Source organism: Aethina tumida, chromosome 6, assembly GCF_024364675.1.
Source record: "Aethina tumida isolate Nest 87 chromosome 6, icAetTumi1.1, whole genome shotgun sequence".
Taxonomy (NCBI): domain Eukaryota; kingdom Metazoa; phylum Arthropoda; class Insecta; order Coleoptera; family Nitidulidae; genus Aethina; species Aethina tumida.
The window spans coordinates 969307-992978 of record NC_065440.1 but is presented as its reverse complement, the minus strand read 5'-3'; the positions used below and the strand labels follow the sequence as shown (position 1 = coordinate 992978).

The 23672-nt window shown below is 36.7% G+C and overlaps 1 protein-coding gene across 1 annotated transcript; it reads left to right on the top strand.

Moving 5' to 3' along the window:
• The first annotated feature begins 17312 nt into the window (after nt 1-17312).
• On the top strand, nt 17313-20417 carry LOC126265925 (uncharacterized). The gene has a single exon (XM_049968837.1). The coding sequence runs from the start codon at nt 17313-17315 to the stop codon at nt 20415-20417; it is 3105 nt and encodes a 1034-aa protein (XP_049824794.1).
• Nucleotides 20418-23672: the final 3255 nt, after the last annotated feature.

The window sequence follows — 23672 nt, the reverse complement described above, 5'->3', positions numbered from 1 at the left end:
TTACGGTGATTTTCCTCTAGTGTTTCATGGTTAGCGACCATGCATATCTGAGCTGGCTACATAGGGGCTGGTGATGCACAGAACGCCTAAACTGCAGCATGCTCGCATGCGAACATCATACCAGTGATGCAAATAATGGTACTACGGCTGGTTGAGGGAGCCCCAGTGTCCTAGGGCACTGCCTTACCCTTTGGGAAGGACCAATGTGGTGTGTGAGTTGCGCAGGAAACAACTCGGGTACCTTACGCGCTATGTAAGGGAGGAATTTTAGATCGGTTCCGCTCCCACCGAGAGGCTGGAGAATAGTGCATATTCAAAGGCATTCGGTAGCTATTTAACAGTAGCGCGTATCCCAATCCTGTGTCTCATGGGAGGCCGTGTTTTTGTGCCGTAAGGCTGCTTTAGCACGTTAAATACATTGACTTTTATATACTGTATGTCCTTTATTTATATAGGAATTTATAAGAGTTAACACACACTATATTGCCCGATTTACCAAGATTTGCAATGTCATAATTTACGATTTCTGTAGTACCTCCCGTGTAAATAATAAAGTCTAAGATGTAACCCCTTTTGCAGTCACACATAACGAAGAAATTTATACCAAAACGGTGACGCTTTGATGGATGCATACTATGACTGGTCGCTTGACCACTACTCTACCAAGCTTGCCGAGGGACTTCTACATATTGTTCAAGACTTTCGGCGGCTGCTTATCCCCAGCGCTCGGGATTGTGAAATAGATAAGATCAGAGGTCTTTTTGACACTGATAGGTGTTATTAGTGCTTCAACTGAAGCACACAGATGAACTTTGTCGTTTGGTTGTATTTGGGCGTGAGTGAGTTGTCTGGTATCGCAGACAAGTGAGTGTGTCCGCAAAGGGCGTGCTCGTGAGTTACGGGCCAAAATGGCCGATTGTGAAGACGTCCACCCAGTTGAAAGCATGGATGACGAGACGAGCGCGTACAGCGTTGGTGAGGCGAGTGATGGGGCAAGACATGAGAAGGAATGTGTCAGTCGAGCAGCGTGGCACCCCTGGAGATCATACGTGGTGTAGGGTAGAGTACATAGGTAGGAGGGAGACGAAGATCGTCGCGCGGTGAGAGGAGGCTGAGGGCCAGTTGAAGGACGAGAAGGTCGTTGAAGCTGAACTTCCGCGAGGTGCGTTGTGCTACGCCAGTGTCGACCGAGGGAGCGCCGACTGGTGCAGTTGTTGTAAATGCGGGTGACGGTGAAGGACGGTGTTGTCTGAGGTGGCACTGAAAATGGGGGATATTAGAGTACAGGCGATCCGTCGGACGAAAACTACCGCATGTGGCGGCAGGATACAAGAAGACGGAGGTGTGTGGGAACTGTGGGGGTGAGAGGCACTGGAAGAATGCCTCTCAGGTTGGGGCAGTGAGGATATGTTCCCTTATTTAGCATGTAGCACAATCAGAACTAGTGTCAAATATAATAAATATTCGGAAATGCCTTGCTGTCCATATGTGGCATTTCGCCCCTTCATCAAGTTGGTTCCCAACTCCTACTGGATATCTAGAAGCACAAAATACTGCGTTTACAAATATAGTTAATAAAATCAAAGCATTAGTAATTTTTCACACTTAGGTCTCCAAAGCGATACTTCACCTGGTTTACGGAATTTGCACATCAGCATTAACCATCGATACCTCGGAACTGGTGCGTCACCAATTTTGACACCATCTTCGATACTTGTGTCTGGGTGATTGAATATTCCCCGTTTCCTTCAATGTGGGTTCTACAACCACCTCCAAGACCGATGTCAGGCATTTTTCTGTGCCCTTTTCCTCTATAACTTTTACTTCCGGTATCTCCCTCCTCTGAATACCATAAATCTCGAGCACCTCCTCGTGCACTTTTCTACTACTCCCAGTATCCTTTCACTCTGGATACCGTCTTTTAATTTCGAGCATATCTTTGTGCCATTTTTACAACTACATATTCATAGTTTCCTGGTTCAGACAAACAGACCTTGTCGCTTTCGATAGTCATTCTGGAATGTTCTGTGCATTTTCCATGTGTCAAATCTTCCACCGAATGTGACTGGTATTCCTTTCTTAAAATACAATTTAAAATAATTATGCAGTATGTTGATTTTTAAACATCCATTGTTATCACTAAAAAAAGATTACTTAAATTTATTTCCATTGTTGTCTACAACAAAAAAAACTAATTTAATCGCTATACTCGTTATCACCTTTACATTTTCTCTTAAAAACAAAACAATCTAATTAAAATAATATGATTGTCGAAAGGTTCATGTGAAACACAAGTGGTACTGTATTTGCATACACGTAGTACTTAGGTGGAATCAGCGAAAGTGCTAAGCAGAATATGGTACTTGAACCGATGGCGACGGAATAGGAGACCTGCGAGGGCGGACAGTTAAGTTCTGTCAGGGAAGCTGAGCATAACCGTCGGGACCACCTTGTTTCATGCGACTCCAAATTGTTTGACTATTGCTTAAAATTCTGTACCTGTTGGTTCAATTACATTGTAAGGACTATTTGTGAATTATTTATAAACAATATTCGAAATGGAAGATAATTCTAACCGTGCTGCAACATGTATATTATGGCCTAGACAACAAAATCGCGATAAAATTAATCTGACTTTACTTAATCTATCAGTCCCATCGTTGCAATGTTAAAAAATAATATTCACACTTTGAAGAAGTTTTATTGATTATGTTGGTTATTCTCAATTCTCTCAAAATTAATGACTTTAATTCCAAAATTTTAAAATAATGTACAGAACAGAAAAAAGTAATTGTTACTTACCCTTCTTTAACTTATAATGTGACTCACTTACCCCTCTCCTTAGGTTCTACACAAAACTAAGTTCAACATTATATTTAACTTCACGTAGTCGTCCTGGTAGTTGTATAGCTCTGGGTCCCCTTTCCCAGTTTCCTAAAGCTTTCTCGCCACCTACCAATGACCTTTGTACCTTCTTCTGTACCAAAGGTTGGACTATACAAAAATTCTAAAAAAATGGAAATATAACAACTGACCATTCTTTTGTTCATATTTTTTCGAAGTACATAAAAAATCCTCTTCAATGATTTTTGACTTAAAATTGTAAAATTTGTCTTATTTTAAACATTATTCAATGAAATGTTTAAATGTTTTTGTTTAAATAAATAATTAATTTTGTTACATATATTTTTTTTTAATTAATTTAAGTTATTATCGCTTGTTCTTAATGTATTTAAACAATTTTGTTTTCAGTAAATTATGAGTTTTATCTTTAAACATAAACTTCCTATTAATTAAAAAGTAACAGAATGTGAATAAATTATATATTAACAATTTTATATATATATATATATATATATATATATATATATATATATATATATATATTTATATAGGTAACACTAAAAATAAATAAATTTATATTTTTCTATTTATCTTTTAAATTTTACCTTTAAAAATAATTTCTAAACATTTTCTATAAATCCTCAAATACATTTATTTAAATAGGTAATCATTTTCTATGAATTGTTAAGTTGTTTATACTCAGTTACCAAGAACTAAACGGTACAGTTTTCAGTGTGTTGTATTATGATTTTATATCTTTTTTAGTAAATTTGTCAACAATAATTCAAATTTATTATTTTATTTTTAATATTAATTTTCTCTATAGTCACTTCCTCTTTAAACATTTAGGTGTCATAATTATAACTAATAATTGAGAGATCTCGGGTTCAAACTCTTAGAATATTAATAACATCTGTACTCATTTGTATATTGACATAAGCACGAGTTGCTGCCCCAGTTGTGGACTTATGTAATTTTATGTATTTAGTATGTAATTTGTAATAATATAATTTATTCCTTCAACAGCATGTATCACTTGTGTACATGTTCTATTGCCTCAACTAAGGTTTATAACCTGCTGCTCTGTGGACATTGGAGTTGATGAATTGACAATTATAACAAGTATTTAAAGGTTGAATTTTGTTTAAAATTTAATTGTTAAAAGTTATCCGTTACAGTTGTTATGGTTTATTTATCTCTTATGTGTCAGTTGGATTTAAGATATTTTCTATTTACCTTAACAAGGATTCAGGAGATCCATTTTAATGTATTTTTTGTTTAACCTATTTACTCTGTTTATTAATATTACTGTTACGAAATTTCCTCTTTTCAGTTTGGAAACGTTAGTGCTGGGGTGTTTAATCGGTCGTCTCTTGAGTATAGAGTTGTTACTTCTGTTGAATTTTGTGAGTGATTCAGGTTACAAGATGAGAACACGATATTTAAATAACCTTAGCTTTATTTATAACTCAAAACTCTTAATTAAACATGAGAATAAACTAAACGTTAAGTACATCATTGCACGGCAAAAGTGACAGTCAGCTTAGTGTTTTCGCAGTATTTATGTGAAGTTGGGCCATAACAGTCCCAAATTTTCCTGAAGTGCTTGATGTCTTGGGCGGGACACAGGCTTCGTCAAGATGTCCGCCAACTGATATTTATTTCCAATGTGGGCCACTGTCAGCTTTCCTTTCTTGATCGGGTCCCGGATGTACAGGTACTTTCTCTAAATGTGGTCCTGAAGTAAAATACAAGATTCTCGGAGGGTTTTCGAATTGACTCGTTATCAATTCTAAGTACAGAAACCTCAGACAATCAATAAGCTCCTTGAACAGTCGAGAATTTCAGATTTGATGAATTCTGCTTCACAAGTTGAATCAGCAGCCAATTCCTGGCAACGACTTAGCCAAGTAATGGCTGCTCCGGCGATTTTACGATTACTCCACTAGTTGAAAGCATCGTGTAGGACATTATAAATTCGGGTCGCCATAGACCCCGATCCCCTCGCCTTTCGGCCATTAGTCGCTCCCTGTCATCACCCCCCACCTAACAAAACCATCCCCAAAAAAATCCATTCAACCATATACCACACTCCAAAAATTAGCGGGTCTTCCCTACTCTACATTTTCCTTTATTATTATTTTTTTTACGTCCTTTCTTATTTCTACTCTCAACTTTCCTCCCCCAATATTTCTTTCCAGAATTCTACCCATCTATCCTAGTTTTCCTCTCTTTCCACACCCCAGTATACCTCTTCTATATTTTCTTTCCCTATTCCTTCCTTCAACCTGTTTCTGGCTTCTATTCTCCTATTCTTCTCACATCTGTACCATACATGTTCTATATCTTCCTCTTCATTCCTGCCACATTCACATATTCCGTTTGTTTCTTTCAAACCGAATCTCTTTTTGTATCCCTCAAAATTCCCATGTCCTGTGATTGCCTGCGTTATCCGTTTGTCTGTCTTTATTCCTTTCTTGTTTACCTTTTTCAATATTAATATATTGATAAGAAGATAATTTTCTTCCTTTATTGTCTCTATCCCAACTCTCTTGCCATTTTCTCGTGATTTTTCCTGCCTTACTTTCATTATAGAGCCCTGCATTCTACTATTATGAATTTTCCTTTCTCCTTCTTCTTGCCTTCCCTTTTTTGCTAACTCATCCACTTTTTTCATTTCCTCATTACTGTTTCTTTTAATCCATTTGAGTTTTATATTTCTTCTTTCGAAGATTATTTTTTGTATCTCCACTAGTCTTGGATTCCTACCTTTAACCCTCCCCCATTTTCCTTGGTATGTCCTTTCTATCTGTATTTATTACTATTTTTGTTTCCGGTATTTCTTCAAGTATTCTCTTAGCAATCTCCATTCCATTTAGAACAGCCATTTCCTCCATTTCTGCTATGTTCAACTCTCCCTCATATCTTTCTATTTTCTGTTCTTCTTCCTCTTCTTTTTTTATTAAAATACCTATTCTTCCCTTATTCACTTTTATTGATGCATCCACATAAATACCCAGTTTCTCTAATTCCTCTTCATTTTCTTCTTCCCCATTATTTCTTGTTAATCCATGTTGCTTATTATGGAGGCCATGATCCATACGGGCGTACATCCCGCTATCGTCCTCAATGCTTGTGTGGAGGTCGTCCTGTATGCGCTAGTAATAGCCCTCAGGAACGGCCTCTCCACACTGTCCAAAATTTTCCTTATCTTGCTCTTATCCGCCTCAAGACCACCTGCTTGTTTCCCCATTTCCTTCTCCCAATTTCGAAAACCTTCGCGCCTATGTTTTTTTGTCTTATTCCTGATTTTTCCTATATGCTCCCTCCATCTCATCCCTCCATCGATTTTCACTCCCAAGTATTTTATACTATTAGTATACTTGATCTTTTTATCTCCCATCTTTATTCTTGGTTCCACTTTCTACATTCGCTCTCTATACCCATACATTTTGTCTCTACTTCTCTAATGCTTTTTCCTTTTACGATTATAACCTGATCATCTGCATAGGCAATTATCTCTCCTCAACTATTTTCCACCACTCCTCTAACTTCCCTGAACCAACTTTCCATTACTAGTAGCCACAATGTTGGCCCTATAGTTGATCCTTGGGGGCATCATTTTTCCATTTTATATCCCCCCTATCACTATTCTTTCCCTTAGGAAGTCCCTAACCATCCCTATCATGTTCTCTTCTATACCTGCTCTTTCCATTTCTCCTATTATCTCCCTAGATCTCGCCAAATTAAAGGCATTTTCTAAATCCAGAGTAACTACTAGTACATTTTGCTTGTTGTTTATTCCATACTTTATATCTTCTATTATCCTTTCCATTGCGTCCACCGTACCCTTCCCTTCTCTGAATCCATATTGTCTATCGCTCAAGCTCCTGTTTCATTCTAATTGGTACATCACTCTATTATTTATCATTTTATGCAAAATTTTCGCTCCGGCAGGTAACAAAGATATTGGTCTCAGACCCCCTTTCTTTTTCGGTAACCATACCAATTTTGCTCTTTCCATATCTTAGGAAATATTCTATTTCTTCTGCATTCTTCCAATATTTCTAGCATTTCCTCCCTCTTTTCTTCTTCTAGTGCTTTTAAACATTCGCTAGGTATCCGGTCTTCTTTCGTTGCTCTTTTCCTTTTCATACTATCTCTGCTTTCTCTCATTTCTCTCCTGGTAAATCTCTTTCCTTCCTCACTATACTCTGGTCTTTCTTCTGTTGTTTTTGCGTTATCGTTTTCTTTAGGGAAATATTCCTCTATCCTTTCTTTTTCTATACTTTCTCTTGTTTTGTTCTCCTCACCTGTTTCTATTTCTTTATTTCCTGTTTTTCCTTTTTTTCTTATGAACTTGTATGCACCACCCCATGGATCCTTACCAAAAGCTTCTAGTTCTTCATCTATTTTTTCCAATTTTGCCGCTTTTATCTTCTTTTTGAACTCTTTCATCTTTTCAATGAAAGTTTTTCTTCTTTCGATTCTATCCTCTACATTATTTTCATTCTGATAATCCTTCCTTTTTTTCTTACTTGCTTTCTCAGAAGTTCTAGTTCTCTATTCCACCATTCGTGTCTTGTTTTTGTTGTTGTCCTTATTTCCATTGCTTTATAACATCCTTTCCTGATATATCTCTTCTTCTTTAAATACTTTCCCTTGTGATCACTACGTCCAACCATCCTTTCCCTTGTCTGTTGTTGTTACTTTCTTCCATGTTGTATTCATTTTCTATAATCCAATCCTGTAGTCTCCTCCCCCTTGCATTATTTACCAATCCTCCCCATGCCTCGTTTTTTGCATTTAGGTCCCTCGCTATGATGTGCATTCCCTTCTTTCCTGTTATCTTTCTCACCTCCTGATTCCATTTACTTTCTCTTTCCCTTTCGGTCATTTGCGGCTCGTCATAAATGTTTGAGCCTCCCCCATCTAAACATATCATAATTCCACTTTCTCCGATCCATTTCTCATTCATTCTATATTTGACTCCTGTTTTTTTATCAACATATCTACTTTTCCGTTTTTACTTCTATATGTATTGTACCCTTCTGCTTTAATTCCTCCGTGGTACTCTTCTTGTACTAAACCTACGTCCACTTTATCATCCTTCAGTTTCTTACCAAAAAGGTCAGTCGTTTCCCTTCCCTTCCCAGCATTTATCATTATAAACTTAATTTTCGTCTCTATACTCTATCCAAATCCTGCTATTCTCTAGCCTCCGTAGCAGTGTGTTGCAGTTAGAATCCAAAATCATGAGCTGTTTACAGAATTTCCGTTGTTCGGGTTATGTACGTATAATGTATAATTATAAACAATTGTTCTTTCCATTTATGTTCATTTCTGTTGTCTCGTACTTTATACCATTCAATTGTGAATGTTACTCAATTCAATTTAAGTTACCAATTTTTGGAGCTCTAATCTATATCGAATCATAGCTCGAACCAATTTCAAGAGCTGTTTACAGGATCTCCGTTGTTCGGGTTATGTACGTATAATGTATAATTATAAACATTGTTCTTTCCATTTATGTTCATTTCTGTTGTCACGTACTTTGTACCATTCAATTGTAAATGTTACTCAATTAAATTTAAGTTACCAATTTTTGGAGCTCTAATCTATATCGAATCATAGCTCGAACCAATTTCAAGAGCTGTTTACAGGATCTCCGTTGTTCGGGTTATGTACGTATAATGTATAATTATAAACATTGTTCTTTCCATTTATGTTCATTTCTGTTCTCTCGTACTTTATCCCATTCAATTGTGAATGTTACTCAATTCAATTTAAGTTACCAATTTTTGGAGCTCTAATCTATATCGAATCATAGCTCGAACCAATTTCAAGAGCTGTTTACAGGATCTCCGTTGTACGGGTTATGTACGTATAATGTATAATTATAAACATTGTTCTTTCCATTTATGTTCATTTCTGTTGTCTAGTACTTTATCCCATTCAATTGTGAATGTTACTCAATTCAATTTAAGTTACCAATTTTTGGAGCTCTAATCTATATCGAATCATAGCTCCAACCAATTTCAAGAGCTGTTTAAAGGATCTCCGTTGTTCGGGTTATGTACGTATAATGTATAATTATAAACATTGTTCTTTCCATTTATGTTCATTTCTGTTGTCTCGTACTTTATCCCATTCAATTGTGAATGTTACTCAATTAAATTTAAGTTACCAATTTTTGGAGCTCTAATCTATATCGAATCATAGCTCGAACCAATTTCAAGAGCTGTTTACAGGATCTCCGTTGTTCGGGTTATGTACATATAATGTATAATTATAAACATTGTTCTTTCCATTTATGTTCATTTCTGTTGTCTCGTACTTTATCCCATTCAATTGTGAATGTTACTCAATTCAATTTAAGTTACCAATTTTTGGAGCTCTAATCTATATCGAATCATAGCTCGAACCAATTTCAAGAGCTGTTTACAGGATCTCCGTTGTTCGGGTTATGTACGTATAATGTATAATTATAAACATTGTTCTTTCCATTTATGTTCATTTCTGTTGTCTCATACTTTATACCATTCAATTGTGAATGTTACTCAATTCAATTTAAGTTACCAATTTTTGGAGCTCTAATCTATATCGAATCATGGCTCAAACCAATTTCAAGAGCTGTTTACAGGATCTCCGTTGTTCGGGTTATGTACGTATAATGTATAATTATAAACATTGTTCTTTCCATTTATGTTCATTTCTCTTGTCTCGTACTTCATACCATTCAATTGTAAATGTTACTCAATTCAATTTAAGTTACCAATTTTTGGAACTCTAATCTATATCGAATCATAGCTCGAACCAATTTCAAGAGCTGTTTACAGGATCTCCGTTGTTCGGGTTATGTACGTATAATGTATAATTATAAACATTGTTCTTTCCATTTATGTTCATTTCTGTTGTCTCATACTTTATACCATTCAATTGTGAATGTTACTCAATTCAATTTAAGTTACCAATTTTTGGAGCTCTAATCTATATCGAATCATAGCTCGAACCAATTTCAAGAGCTGTTTACAGGATCTCCGTTGTTCGGGTTATGTACGTATAATGTATAATTATAAACATTGTTCTTTCCATTTATGTTCATTTCTGTTGTCTCGTACTTTATCCCATTCAATTGTGAATGTTACTCAATTCAATTTAAGTTACCAATTTTTGGAGCTCTAATCTATATCGAATCATAGCTCTAACCAATTTCAAGAGCTGTTTAAAGGATCTCCGTTGTTCGGGTTATGTACGTATAATGTATAATTATAAACATTGTTCTTTCCATTTATGTTCATTTCTGTTGTCTCGTACTTTTTTCCCATTCAGTTGTGAATGTTACTCAATTAAATTTAAGTTACCAATTTTTGGAGCTCTAATCTATATCGAATCATAGCTCAAACCAATTTCAAGAGCTGTTTACAGGATCTCCGTTGTTCGGGTTATGTACATATAATGTATAATTATAAACATTGTTCTTTCCATTTATGTTCATTTCTGTTGTCTCGTACTTTATCCCATTCAATTGTGAATGTTACTCAATTCAATTTAAGTTACCAATTTTTGGAGCTCTAATCTATATCGAATCATAGCTCGAACCAATCTCAAGAGCTGTATACAGGATTTCCGTTGTTCGGGTTATGTACGTATAATGTATAATTATAAACATTATTCTTTCCATTTATGTTCATTTCTGTTGTCTCGTACTTTATCCCATTCAATTGTGAATGTTACTCAATTCAATTTAAGTTACCAATTTTTGGAGCTCTAATCTATATCGAATCATAGCTCGAACCAATTTCAAGAGCTGTTTACAGGATCTCCATTGTTCGGGTTATGTACGTATAATGTATAATTATAAACATTGTTCTTTCCATTTATGTTCATTTCTGTTGTCTCGTACTTTGTACCATTCAATTGTAAATGTTACTCAATTAAATTTAAGTTACCAATTTTTGGAGCTCTAATCTATATCGAATCATAGCTCGAACCAATTTCAAGAGCTGTTTACAGGATCTCCGTTGTTCGGGTTGTGTACGTATAATATATAATTATAAACATTGTTCTTTCCATTTATGTTCATTTCTGTTGTATCGTACTTTGTACCATTCAATTGTAAATGTTACTCAATTCAATTTAAGTTACCAATATTTGGAGCTCTAATCTATATCGAATCATAGCTCTAACCAATTTCAAGAGCTGTTTACAGAATCTCCGTTGTTCGGGTTATGTACGTATAATGTATAATTATAAACATTGTTCTTTCCATTTATGTTCATTTCTGTTGTCTCGTACTTTATCCCATTCAATTGTGAATGTTACTCAATTCAATTTAAGTTACCAATTTTTGGAGCTCTAATCTATATCGAATCATAGCTCGAACCAATTTCAAGAGCTGTTTACAGGATCTCCGTTGTTCGGGTTATGTACGTATAATGTATAATTATAAACATTGTTCTTTCCATTTATGTTCATTTCTGTTGTCTCGTACTTTATCCCATTCAATTTTGAATGTTACTCAATTCAATTTAAGTTACCAATTTTTGGAGCTCTAATCTATATCGAATCATAGCTCTAACCAATTTCAAGAGCTGTTTAAAGGATCTCCGTTGTTCGGGTTATGTACGTATAATGTATAATTATAAACATTGTTCTTTCCATTTATGTTCATTTCTGTTGTCTCGTACTTTATCCCATTCAGTTGTGAATGTTACTCAATTAAATTTAAGTTACCAATTTTTGGAGCTCTAATCTATATCGAATCATAGCTCAAACCAATTTCAAGAGCTGTTTACAGGATCTCCGTTGTTCGGGTTATGTACATATAATGTATAATTATAAACATTGTTCTTTCCATTTATGTTCATTTCTGTTGTCTCGTACTTTATCCCATTCAATTGTGAATGTTACTCAATTCAATTTAAGTTACCAATTTTTGGAGCTCTAATCTATATCGAATCATAGCTCGAACCAATCTCAAGAGCTGTATACAGGATCTCCGTTGTTCGGGTTATGTACGTATAATGTATAATTATAAACATTGTTCTTTCCATTTATGTTCATTTCTGTTGTCTCGTACTTTATCCCATTCAATTGTGAATGTTACTCAATTCAATTTAAGTTACCAATTTTTGGAGCTCTAATCTATATCGAATCATAGCTCGAACCAATTTCAAGAGCTGTTTACAGGATCTCCATTGTTCGGGTTATGTACGTATAATGTATAATTATAAACATTGTTCTTTCCATTTATGTTCATTTCTGTTGTCTCGTACTTTGTACCATTCAATTGTAAATGTTACTCAATTAAATTTAAGTTACCAATTTTTGGAGCTCTAATCTATATCGAATCATAGCTCGAACCAATTTCAAGAGCTGTTTACAGGATCTCCGTTGTTCGGGTTGTGTACGTATAATATATAATTATAAACATTGTTCTTTCCATTTATGTTCATTTCTGTTGTCTCGTACTTTGTACCATTCAATTGTAAATGTTACTCAATTCAATTTAAGTTACCAATATTTGGAGCTCTAATCTATATCGAATCATAGCTCTAACCAATTTCAAGAGCTGTTTAAAGGATCTCCGTTGTTCGGGTTATGTACGTATAATGTATAATTATAAACATTGTTCTTTCCATTTATGTTCATTTCTGTTGTCTCGTACTTTATCCCATTCAATTGTGAATGTTACTCAATTAAATTTAAGTTACCAATTTTTGGAGCTCTAATCTATATCGAATCATAGCTCGAACCAATTTCAAGAGCTGTTTAAAGGATCTCCGTTGTTCGGGTTATGTACGTATAATGTATAATTATAAACATTGTTCTTTCCATTTATGTTCATTTCTGTTGTCTCGTACTTTATCCCATTCAATTGTGAATGTTACTCAATTAAATTTAAGTTACCAATTTTTGGAGCTCTAATCTATATCGAATCATAGCTCGAACCAATTTCAAGAGCTGTTTACAGGATATCCGTTGTTCGGGTTATATACATATAATGTATAATTATAAACATTGTTCTTTCCATTTATGTTCATTTCTGTTGTCTCGTACTTTGTCCCATTCAATTGTGAATGTTACTCAATTCAATTTAAGTTACCAATTTTTGGAGCTCTAATCTATATCGAATCATAGCTCGAACCAATTTCAAGAGCTGTTTACAGGATCTCCGTTGTTCGGGTTATGTACGTATAATGTATAATTATAAACTTTGTTCTTTCCATTTATGTTCATTTCTGTTGTCTCATACTTTATACCATTCAATTGTGAATGTTAATCAATTCAATTTAAGTTACCAATTTTTGGAGCTCTAATCTATATCGAATCATAGCTCGAACCAATTTCAAGAGCTGTTTACAGGATCTCCGTTGTTCGGGTTATGTACGTATAATGTATAATTATAAACATTGTTCTTTCCATTTATGTTCATTTCTGTTGTCTAGTACTTTTATACCATTCAATTGTGAATATTACTCAATTCAATTTAAGTTACCAATTTTTGGAGCTCTAATCTATATCGAATCATAGCTCCAACCAATTTCAAGAGCTGTTTACAGGATCTCCGTTGTTCGGGTTATGTATGTATAATGTATAATTATAAACACTGTTCTTTCCATTTATGTTCATTTCTGTTGTCTCGTACTTTATACCATTCAGTTGTGAATGTTACTCAATTCAATTTAAGTTACCAATTTTTGGAGCTCTAATCTATATCGAATCATAGCTCCAACCAATTTCAAGAGCTGTTTACAGGATCTCCGTTATTCGGGTTATGTATGTATAATGTATAATTATAAACATTGTTCTTTCCATTTATGTTCATTTCTGTTGTCTGGTACTTTATACCATTCAGTTGTGAATGTTACTCAATTCAATTTAAGTTACCAATTGTTGGAGCTCTTATCTATATCGAATCATAGCTCGAACCAATTTCAAGAGCTGTTTACAGGATCTTCGTTGTTCGGGTTATGTATGTATAATGTATAATTATAAACATTGTTCTTTCCATTTATGTTCATTTCTGTTGTTTAGTACTTTATACCATTCAATTGTGAATGTTACTCAATTCAATTTAAGTTACCAATTTTTGGAGCTCTAATCTATATCGAATCATAGCTCCAACCAATTTCAAGAGCTGTTTACAGGATCTCCGTTGTTCGGGTTATGTATGTATAATGTATAATTATAAACATTGTTCTTTCCATTTATGTTCATTTCTGTTGTCTCGTACTTTATACCATTCAGTTGTGAATGTTACTCAATTCAATTTAAGTTACCAATTGTTGGAGCTCTAATCTATATCGAATCATAGCTCGAACCAATTTCAAGAGCTGTTTACAGGATCTTCGTTGTTCGGGTTATGTATTGTCACATAGGGACGATAGGACACATAAATAATCCTTAATCATCAACATACGAACATTGTCCCTAGTGCGATTATTGCTATCGCATAATGTCTTGATTGGCATTGTCAGCACCAACACATTCCGCTGACTTGCCAAGACTCAGCGGTATATCTGGGTCATGCTTTACTGGTGTCAATAAACTATTGTAATGTTTTGTAATATCAGACTATATATAAAAGCGCGACAAAGATCAGGGGAGAGAACAGAAGTGTGTGAACTACAACAGAGGTCACGAGTCGCCCGGTGGATACCAGTGAACCCCAAGGGCAGCCCTGAAGATGGTCCCTTACTTATTACTGTAAGTTAGATAATTTGTAGTGTGTTTTTCTATATAAGCTATGAATAAAATTGTATTTATTCTGTACTGGTGTTTATCTGAGCTACTCCCCAACCCCCAATAAGTCACGGGTGTGACATGTGGTGGAGGCTACATACTTTATACCATTCAATTGTGAATGTTACTCAATTCAATTTAAGTTACCAATTTTTGGAGCTCTAATCTATATCGAATCATGGCTCAAACCAATTTCAAGAGCTGTTTAAAGGATCTCCGTTGTTCGGGTTATGTACGTATAATGTATAATTATAAACATTGTTCTTTCCATTTATGTTCATTTCTGTTGTCTCGTACTTTATACCATTCAATTGTGAATGTTACTCAATTCAATTTAAGTTTCCAATTTTTGGAGCTCTAATCTATATCGAATCATAGCTCGAACCAATTTCAAGAGCTGTTTACAGGATCTCCGTTGTTCGGGTTATGTACGTATAATGTATAATTAGAAACATTCTTTTTTCCAATTATGTTCATTTCTGTTGTCTCGTACTTTATCCCATTCAATTGTGAATGTTACTCAATTCAATTTAAGTTACCAATTTTTGGAGCTCTAATCTATATCGAATCATAGCTCGAACCAATTTCAAGAGCTGTTTAAAGGATCTCCGTTGTTCGGGTTATGTACGTATAATGTATAATTATAAACATTGTTCTTTCCATTTATGTTCATTTCTGTTGTCTCGTACTTTATCCCATTCAATTGTGAATGTTACTCAATTAAATTTAAGTTACCAATTTTTGGAGCTCTAATCTATATCGAATCATAGCTCGAACCAATTTCAAGAGCTGTTTACAGGATCTCCGTTGTTCGGGTTATGTACGTATAATGTATAATTATAAACATTGTTCTTTCCATTTATGTTCATTTCTGTTGTCTAGTACTTTATACCATTCAATTGTGAATATTACTCAATTCAATTTAAGTTACCAATTTTTGGAGCTCTAATCTATATCGAATCATAGCTCCAACCAATTTCAAGAGCTGTTTACAGGATCTCCGTTGTTCGGGTTATGTATGTATAATGTATAATTATAAACACTGTTCTTTCCATTTATGTTCATTTCTGTTGTCTCGTACTTTATACCATTCAGTTGTGAATGTTACTCAATTCAATTTAAGTTACCAATTTTTGGAGCTCTAATCTATATCGAATCATAGCTCCAACCAATTTCAAGAGCTGTTTACAGGATCTCCGTTATTCGGGTTATGTATGTATAATGTATAATTATAAACATTGTTCTTTCCATTTATGTTCATTTCTGTTGTCTCGTACTTTATACCATTCAGTTGTGAATGTTACTCAATTCAATTTAAGTTACCAATTGTAGGAGCTCTAATCTATATCGAATCATAGCTCGAACCAATTTCAAGAGCTGTTTACAGGATCTTCGTTGTTCGGGTTATGTATGTATAATGTATAATTATAAACATTGTTCTTTCCATTTATGTTCATTTCTGTTGTTTAGTACTTTATACCATTCAATTGTGAATGTTACTCAATTCAATTTAAGTTACCAATTTTTGGAGCTCTAATCTATATCGAATCATAGCTCCAACCAATTTCAAGAGCTGTTTACAGGATCTCCGTTGTTCGGGTTATGTATGTATAATGTATAATTATAAACATTGTTCTTTCCATTTATGTTCATTTCTGTTGTCTCGTACTTTATACCATTCAGTTGTGAATGTTACTCAATTCAATTTAAGTTACCAATTGTTGGAGCTCTAATCTATATCGAATCATAGCTCGAACCAATTTCAAGAGCTGTTTACAGGATCTTCGTTGTTCGGGTTATGTATTGTCACATAGGGACGATAGGACACATAAATAATCCTTAATCATCAACATACGAACATTGTCCCTAGTGCGATTATTGCTTTCGCATAATGTCTTGATTGGCATTGTCAGCACCAACACATTCCGCTGACTTGCCAAGACTCAGCGGTATATCTGGGTCATGCTTTACTGGTGTCAATAAACTATTGTAATGTTTTGTAATATCAGACTATATATAAAAGCGCGACAAAGATCAGGGGAGAGAACAGAAGTGTGTGAACTACAACAGAGGTCACGAGTCGCCCGGTGGATACCAGTGAACCCCAAGGGCAGCCCTGAAGATGGTCCCTTACTTATTACTGTAAGTTAGACAATTTGTAATGTGTTTTTTCTATATAAGCTATGAATAAAATTGTATTTATTCTGTACTGGTGTTTATCTGAGCTACTCCCCAACCCCCAATAAGTCACGGGTGTGACATGTGGTGGAGGCGCCTAAGGTTTCGGTTAGGGCTAATTCTCCATAATTAGTTCCCGGCCGGCACACTCGTAGGAAAATTGTGGTTGTGTTGTCTTTCTTACAGGGAAAATAGTAATTTAGGTTCCAGCAGGAGCAGCAGCGCTTCACAAACAATGCCAACTCGCACAGCTAACCTCCCTTTCCTGGTCGGTACTTAACATTTTTTTATGGCAAACAAAGTAACCCGAGCCACCTCAGCAGCTTTGAAAATAACAGTTCTCATAGAAATTTCGCAGCACGGAAATTGGCGTACCGCAAAACCCCTTTGAAAAAAGTTCAAGGTTGTCCCGATCACCTGGTAGGGAAACCGTAAATACTCCAACAACGCGGGAGCGGATTCTCGAAACTTGTGACGAATCAGCGGAGGAAGCAGTCCAGAAGGAGTTATCAAAAGCAGGAGAAGAAAATAGAAGAAGCAATATGGACGAAACAATCGCCGAGAACATGAAAGCGGACAAAATCCCGGCGCTACCAAAATTCCTCTGCCCACCAACGTTTAACCCATGTACAGGGAACGCAACAGTATACATAAGAAGCTATGAAAGAACGGCGACGGCAAATGGGTGGACGAACAGTCTAAAAATGACTTATTTTGGAACATTTCTAGAAGGAGCGGCTGACCACTGGTACCAACGGTACAAAATAGACGAGGACAACCAGAATAAAACATGGGAAGATGTAAAGATGGACTTCTTGAAAGAATATGGCAACCACGAGTCGAAACGTTCCCAGGAAAGACAACTATATGAGAAAAAACAGGGACCAACTCAGTCTATTAAATCCTACTACTTTGAACTACAAGAACTATTCGCCGAATACGACCAACAGTTCAGAGTAGAAGAATTCAGGAAATTCTTTGAAACAGGAATGGCCAGGGAATTCTACAACAGCTATAGGCTAATCATGGATGACGATATGAGCTGGGAAAGACTTAAAGTGATAGTCAACAAGCTAGACGATGTGGTACAACGCGAACCAACAAGAGAAGCCCGTCCGACTGGAAACACTGAACCGCAACAGTTTGGATGTAACCATTGCCAACATCACAGTGAACCACATTACGCACCACCTCGTTACAACCAAAGGGGCTCATATGGACCATCGCGGCAAGGGTACCATACAAGCAGAAGTTATAATCAAGAACAGACAAGACTACAAGACAGACACTATGTACCAACGCCAAGAACACGGAACATCGATGGAAGATCACGCTGTTTCAGATGCAACAGGGTAGGACACTATGCCGTCTCGTGCCCAGAAAACTATGACACGCACCAAAGAAAATCAACACCCAAATGGAAGCGGACGACAAAACTAGAACCCTCCGTCGTCCTCGCAAATAGAGGGTGTGGCGACAGGAAACAATACAACATCTTAACAATACCTTGCATAATAAACAATGAAAAAATATCAGCAATCGTGGATACAGGAGCAGAAAGGAACGTGGTATCGGAAGAGGTAGTCAAAAGTTTCGACAGTAGCGGAAAAGGAGCATTGTTGGTAGCAGGCGGTAAGAGAATTCCAGTTTTAGGAAAAGCAGAAATCAAGATACAAATTGGAGGAAGAGATATGACCTGTGTAGCCAACGTAATTAAACAGCTGCCATACCCGCTTCTTTTAGGAATGGAGTTCCTGGTAGAAAACAATGTCGCCATCAATCTGAAGCAAGGTACTATAAACATAGGAACACTAGGCTTAACTATGTGTATAGGAGCACAGAAAAAAGAGACCGTCGAAGAAGATATTACGAGAATGGAAAAACTGGATACAAAAACAAAGGAAGAATCAAGTAAACAATATACAGACCGTCATAGTATTAGAGTAACGGTTAAGGAGGATATGTACTTGGAGGCTGGCAAGACGAAACGCATTAAACTAAACCTGGAGGGCAGAAGAAGGGTAAATATGAAAAAGTACAACTTCCAGGAAAACGATAAATTCTTCACAAAGAGACGACTTCGAAGAAAATATAAGATCCACCACCGTCGAGGCGACTACTGGATACGCGTGGAGTGCATAGGACATCAGCGAGAAAAAATCCTGAAAGGAATGACAGTGGGCTTTTTACATACAAGAGGAAAAGTAGAACCCGAGGATGGCATAGTACTGCTCAGCAGGGACACGGACGACAGGGTGACGTCAGAAGATCACAACTTGGATCATTTGCAGGAGGGAGAATTCAAACATAAATTAAAGGACTTACTGGCGGCATACAGTGATGTGTTTTCCAAAGCCACAAAACACATGGGAATGACAAATTTAACGAAGCATCGAATAGAAGTAGAAAACTCGGAGCCCATAAAAAGTCGCCCATATAGAGTATCCCCAAAGGAGAGACAGATCATAGACGAACAAATCAAGGAGATGTTGGATCACAATATAATCCGTCCGTGCCATTCCCCGTGGGCCAGCCCAGTAGTATTAGTAAAGAAGAAAGACGGTTCCACAAGATTTTGCGTGGATTACAGGAAATTGAACAACGTCACCAAAAAATCATCATACCCAATCCCAGTCATCGATGATATACTCACATACCTCGGAGACGCGCAGTATTTTACTACCTTGGACATGTTTAGTGGTTACTGGCAGGTGAAGCTGGAAGAAGAGTCAAAGCAGTATACAGCATTCGTAGCGCAAGGGCATGGTGCGTACGAGTTCAATGTCCTAAGCTTTGGTCTATGCAACGCACCGGCAACATTCCAACAATTAGCCGACAAAGTATTCGAGGGCATGAAGTGGAAGGACGTATTAATATACCTGGACGACATCGTAGTGTTCAGTAGAACATTGGAGGAACACCTACAGAAATTGGAAAAAGTTTTTCAGCGTCTAAGAAAAGCAGGACTCACCCTTAAGCCCAGTAAATGTTCTTATGCTAAAGAAGAGGTGGAACTATTAGGATACATAGTGAGCAGAGAAGGAATACTGCCAGACCCCGCAAAGCTGCAAGCAATACGAGAGTTTCCTAGGCCGAATAATGTCAAGGGGATCCAGAGCTTCCTTGGACTTTGCAACTTTTATCGAAAATTCATCCATAACTTCGCCACGACCGCAAGACCGCTACACGAGTTAACGAAAAAGGATGGCAAATTCAACTGGTTGGAGGAGCATGAACACGCTTTTCAAACCTTAAAAAAGAAACTCTTGTCTGCACCAGTCCTACAACACTTCAACCCAAACGAAGGTACGGAACTACATGTGGATGCTAGCAAGCTAGGAATAGGTGCTGTTCTACTACAAAAAGGAGAAGATCAGAACCAACATCCAATAGCATACATCAGCAGAAGTCTGTCCAAGGCGGAAAAGAATTACACAATCACGGAACTGGAAGGGCTAGCAGCGATATGGGCACTAGGATACCTGCGACATCTGATATACGGAAGACCAGTAAAGATAGTTAGTGATCACCACGCGCTATGTTGGATAAGGTCATTGAAGGATCCCACAGGAAGATTAGCGAGATGGTCACTGAAACTTTCCGAGTACGATTACACCATCGTACACAAAAGTGGCGCTAAACATTAAGATGCGGATTGCCTATCTAGAAACCCGGTCCTAACACCAGAAGAAGCAGAGGAAAACATCGACGACATCCCAACGTTTTTACTAATGCCTACGGACCTGGCACAAGAGCAACGGAAGGATGTTGGACTGAAAGAGATCATATCAGCAATAGAGGACCCGTCAAACAGCCCTATAGGAACAGCAAAAAGAGCAAAAAACTTTCGGTTAGTGGATAACGTACTATACAAAATCAACCCCATGTCAACAGGCCAGGAAAATGTGTTGGTTATCCCGGAACACCTAGTGGGAGAAATATTGCATTCCCACCATTCGGAACCACTGTCAGGACATCTAGGAGTAGCAAAAACGCTACATAAAATAAGAAGTAGATACTACTGGGAAACCCTAAGCAAAGATGTAGAAAAGTTCGTCAAGGGATGTCCAGACTGTCAAGCGAGGAAGGGCCTAGAAGGAAAGAAACCCGCGGGACTTTTACAGCCCATACCGGTGGAAACACCATTCGTAAGAGTAGGGATCGACATATTGGGACCATTTCGAAAGAGCAAAAAAGGAAACACAGTAATAATCGTAGCAACGGATTACGCCACAAGATGGGCGGAGACACAGGCACTACCGGATGGTAAAGCAAGGAACGTAGCCAAATTTATAATGGAAAAAATTATAACCAGACACGGAGCGCCAAGATATCTTTTAAGCGACAGAGGGACCAATTTTAGGTCAGAACTGGTGAGGGAGGTAGTCAGCAGATTAGGAACGTACAATCAGTACACGACTGCTTACCACCCAAACTGTAATGGACTGACGGAAAGATTGAATAAAACCCTAGCGAATATGTTGTCGATGTATACAAACACACAGCAGACAGACTGGGACGAATACTTACCCCACGTGACATTTGCGTATAACACAGCGATACAGGATACAACAAGGTATTCACCATTTATGTTAGTTTATGGCAGAGAAGCAATCCTACCGACCGAAGCGAACCTGATGGAACCCTGCAACTCAACTGATGCGGAACAAATTAGGGAGAAGGCTCTTGCGGTGAGGAGTGAAGCGGTGGAAAATATTAGGAAGAGACAGAACTTTGACAAAGGGAGGTACGACAAGGACCATCGACATGTGGAGTTCTCAATCGGAGATAAAGTTAAAGTTTTCACACCGGTTAGAAAAGTCGGTCGAAGTGAAAAACTACTGCTGAGATGGTTTGTACCTTATTATATTACTAAGAAAGTGTCAGAAGTAGATTACGAGGTTAGGAAAGGTGAGGCTAGTAATGCCAAAAAAGAGGTGATACATGTAAGTAGAATTTTAAACTACCACGACCCATGGACGGCGAAACCGAAAGAAGGGGAAGAGGATAACGGAAAAGAGTAAGTAGAAAACAATAATGGAATATCGCGAGTTAAATACTCTGTACGTTCTAATACCAAAGAACGTGTCGGATAAATATAAATTAATGTAAAGATCGTAAAGAGTATTAGTATAATTAATTAAATAGGTTTTGTTTTAATAATAGTGTATAATAAACAGCAATGTAAAGTCAATCATAAACAACATACTGCGTGAAAAATATTTTGTTCTAGTTAGCAATCCGCACTAATCCTAGGGTTCACCATCGTATGGCTATAACACGGGAGCGGAACCAAGCTAATCTAATACACTCACCACAGTACCACAGCCAGTTGAAAGGACAAATCAAGGTGGACAGACCGAGACAGGCCAGGATAGAGTGACTTGGTGTGAAAGTGTAGAAGAACAATTGTTTGCCCGCGCAATCCGGGAAGCCAGGTGGTAACCCACAGGAAGAATTAGTGTGGAAGGACTTATAATCTTGTGATCACGTGATATGGAACTTGTGAACGTAGAATAGAAATTTAAAGTTGGGGGCCAACTTTAGGATGCCGGGGGGACATGTCACATAGGGACGATAGGACACATAAATAATCCTTAATCATCAACATACGAACATTGTCCCTAGTGCGATTATTGCTTTCGCATAATGTCTTGATTGGCATTGTCAGCACCAACACATTCCGCTGACTTGCCAAGACTCAGCGGTATATCTGGGTCATGCTTTACTGGTGTCAATAAACTATTGTAATGTTTTGTAATATCAGACTATAAACAAAAGCGCGACAAAGATCAGGGGAGAGAACAGAAGTGTGTGAACTACAACAGAGGTCACGAGTCGCCCGGTGGATACCAGTGAACCCCAAGGGCAGCCCTGAAGATGGTCCCTTACTTATTACTGTAAGTTAGATAATTTGTAGTGTGTTTTTCTATATAAGCTATGAGTAAAATTGTATTTATTCTGTACTGGTGTTTATCTGAGCTACTCCCCAACCCCCAATAAGTCACGGGTGTGACAGTATGTATAATGTATAATTATAAACATTGTTCTTTCGATTTATGTTCATTTCTGTTGTCTAGTACTTTATACCATTCAATTGTGAATGTTACTCAATTCAATTTAAGTTACCAATTTTTGGAGCTCTAATCTATATCGAATCATAGCTCGAACCAATTTCAAGAGCTGTTTACAGGATCTCCGTTGTTCGGGTTATGTACGTATAATGTATAATTATAAACATTGTTCTTTCCATTTATGTTCATTTCTGTTGTCTAGTACTTTATACCATTCAATTGTGAATGTTACTCAATTCAATTTAAGTTACCAATTTTTGGAGCTCTAATCTATATCGAATCATAGCTCCAACCAATTTCAAGAGCTGTTTACAGGATCTCCGTTGTTCGGGTTATGTATGTATAATGTATAATTATAAACATTGTTCTTTCCATTTATGTTCATTTCTGTTGTCTAGTACTTTATACCATTCAATTGTGAATGTTACTCAATTCAATTTAAGTTACCAATTTTTGGAGCTCTAATCTATATCGAATCATAGCTCCAACCAATTTCAAGAGCTGTTTAAAGGATCTCCGTTGTTCGGGTTATGTATGTATAATGTATAATTATAAACACTGTTCTTTCCATTTATGTTCATTTCTGTTGTCTCGTACTTTATACCATTCAATTGTGAATGTTACTCAATTCAATTTAAGTTACCAATTTTTGGAGCTCTAATCTATATCGAATCATAGCTCGAACCAATTTCAAGAGCTGTTTACAGGATCTCCGTTGTTCGGGTTATGTACGTATAATGTATAATTAAAACATTGTTCTTTCCATTTATGTTCATTTCGGTTGTCTCGTACTTTGTACCATTCAATTGTAAATGTTACTCAATTAAA

Excerpts from the sequence above, each read along its gene's own strand:
- LOC126265925 (XM_049968837.1), top strand. The coding sequence starts at position 17,313 with ATGGACGAAACAATCGCCGAGAACATGAAAGCGGACAAAATCCCGGCG.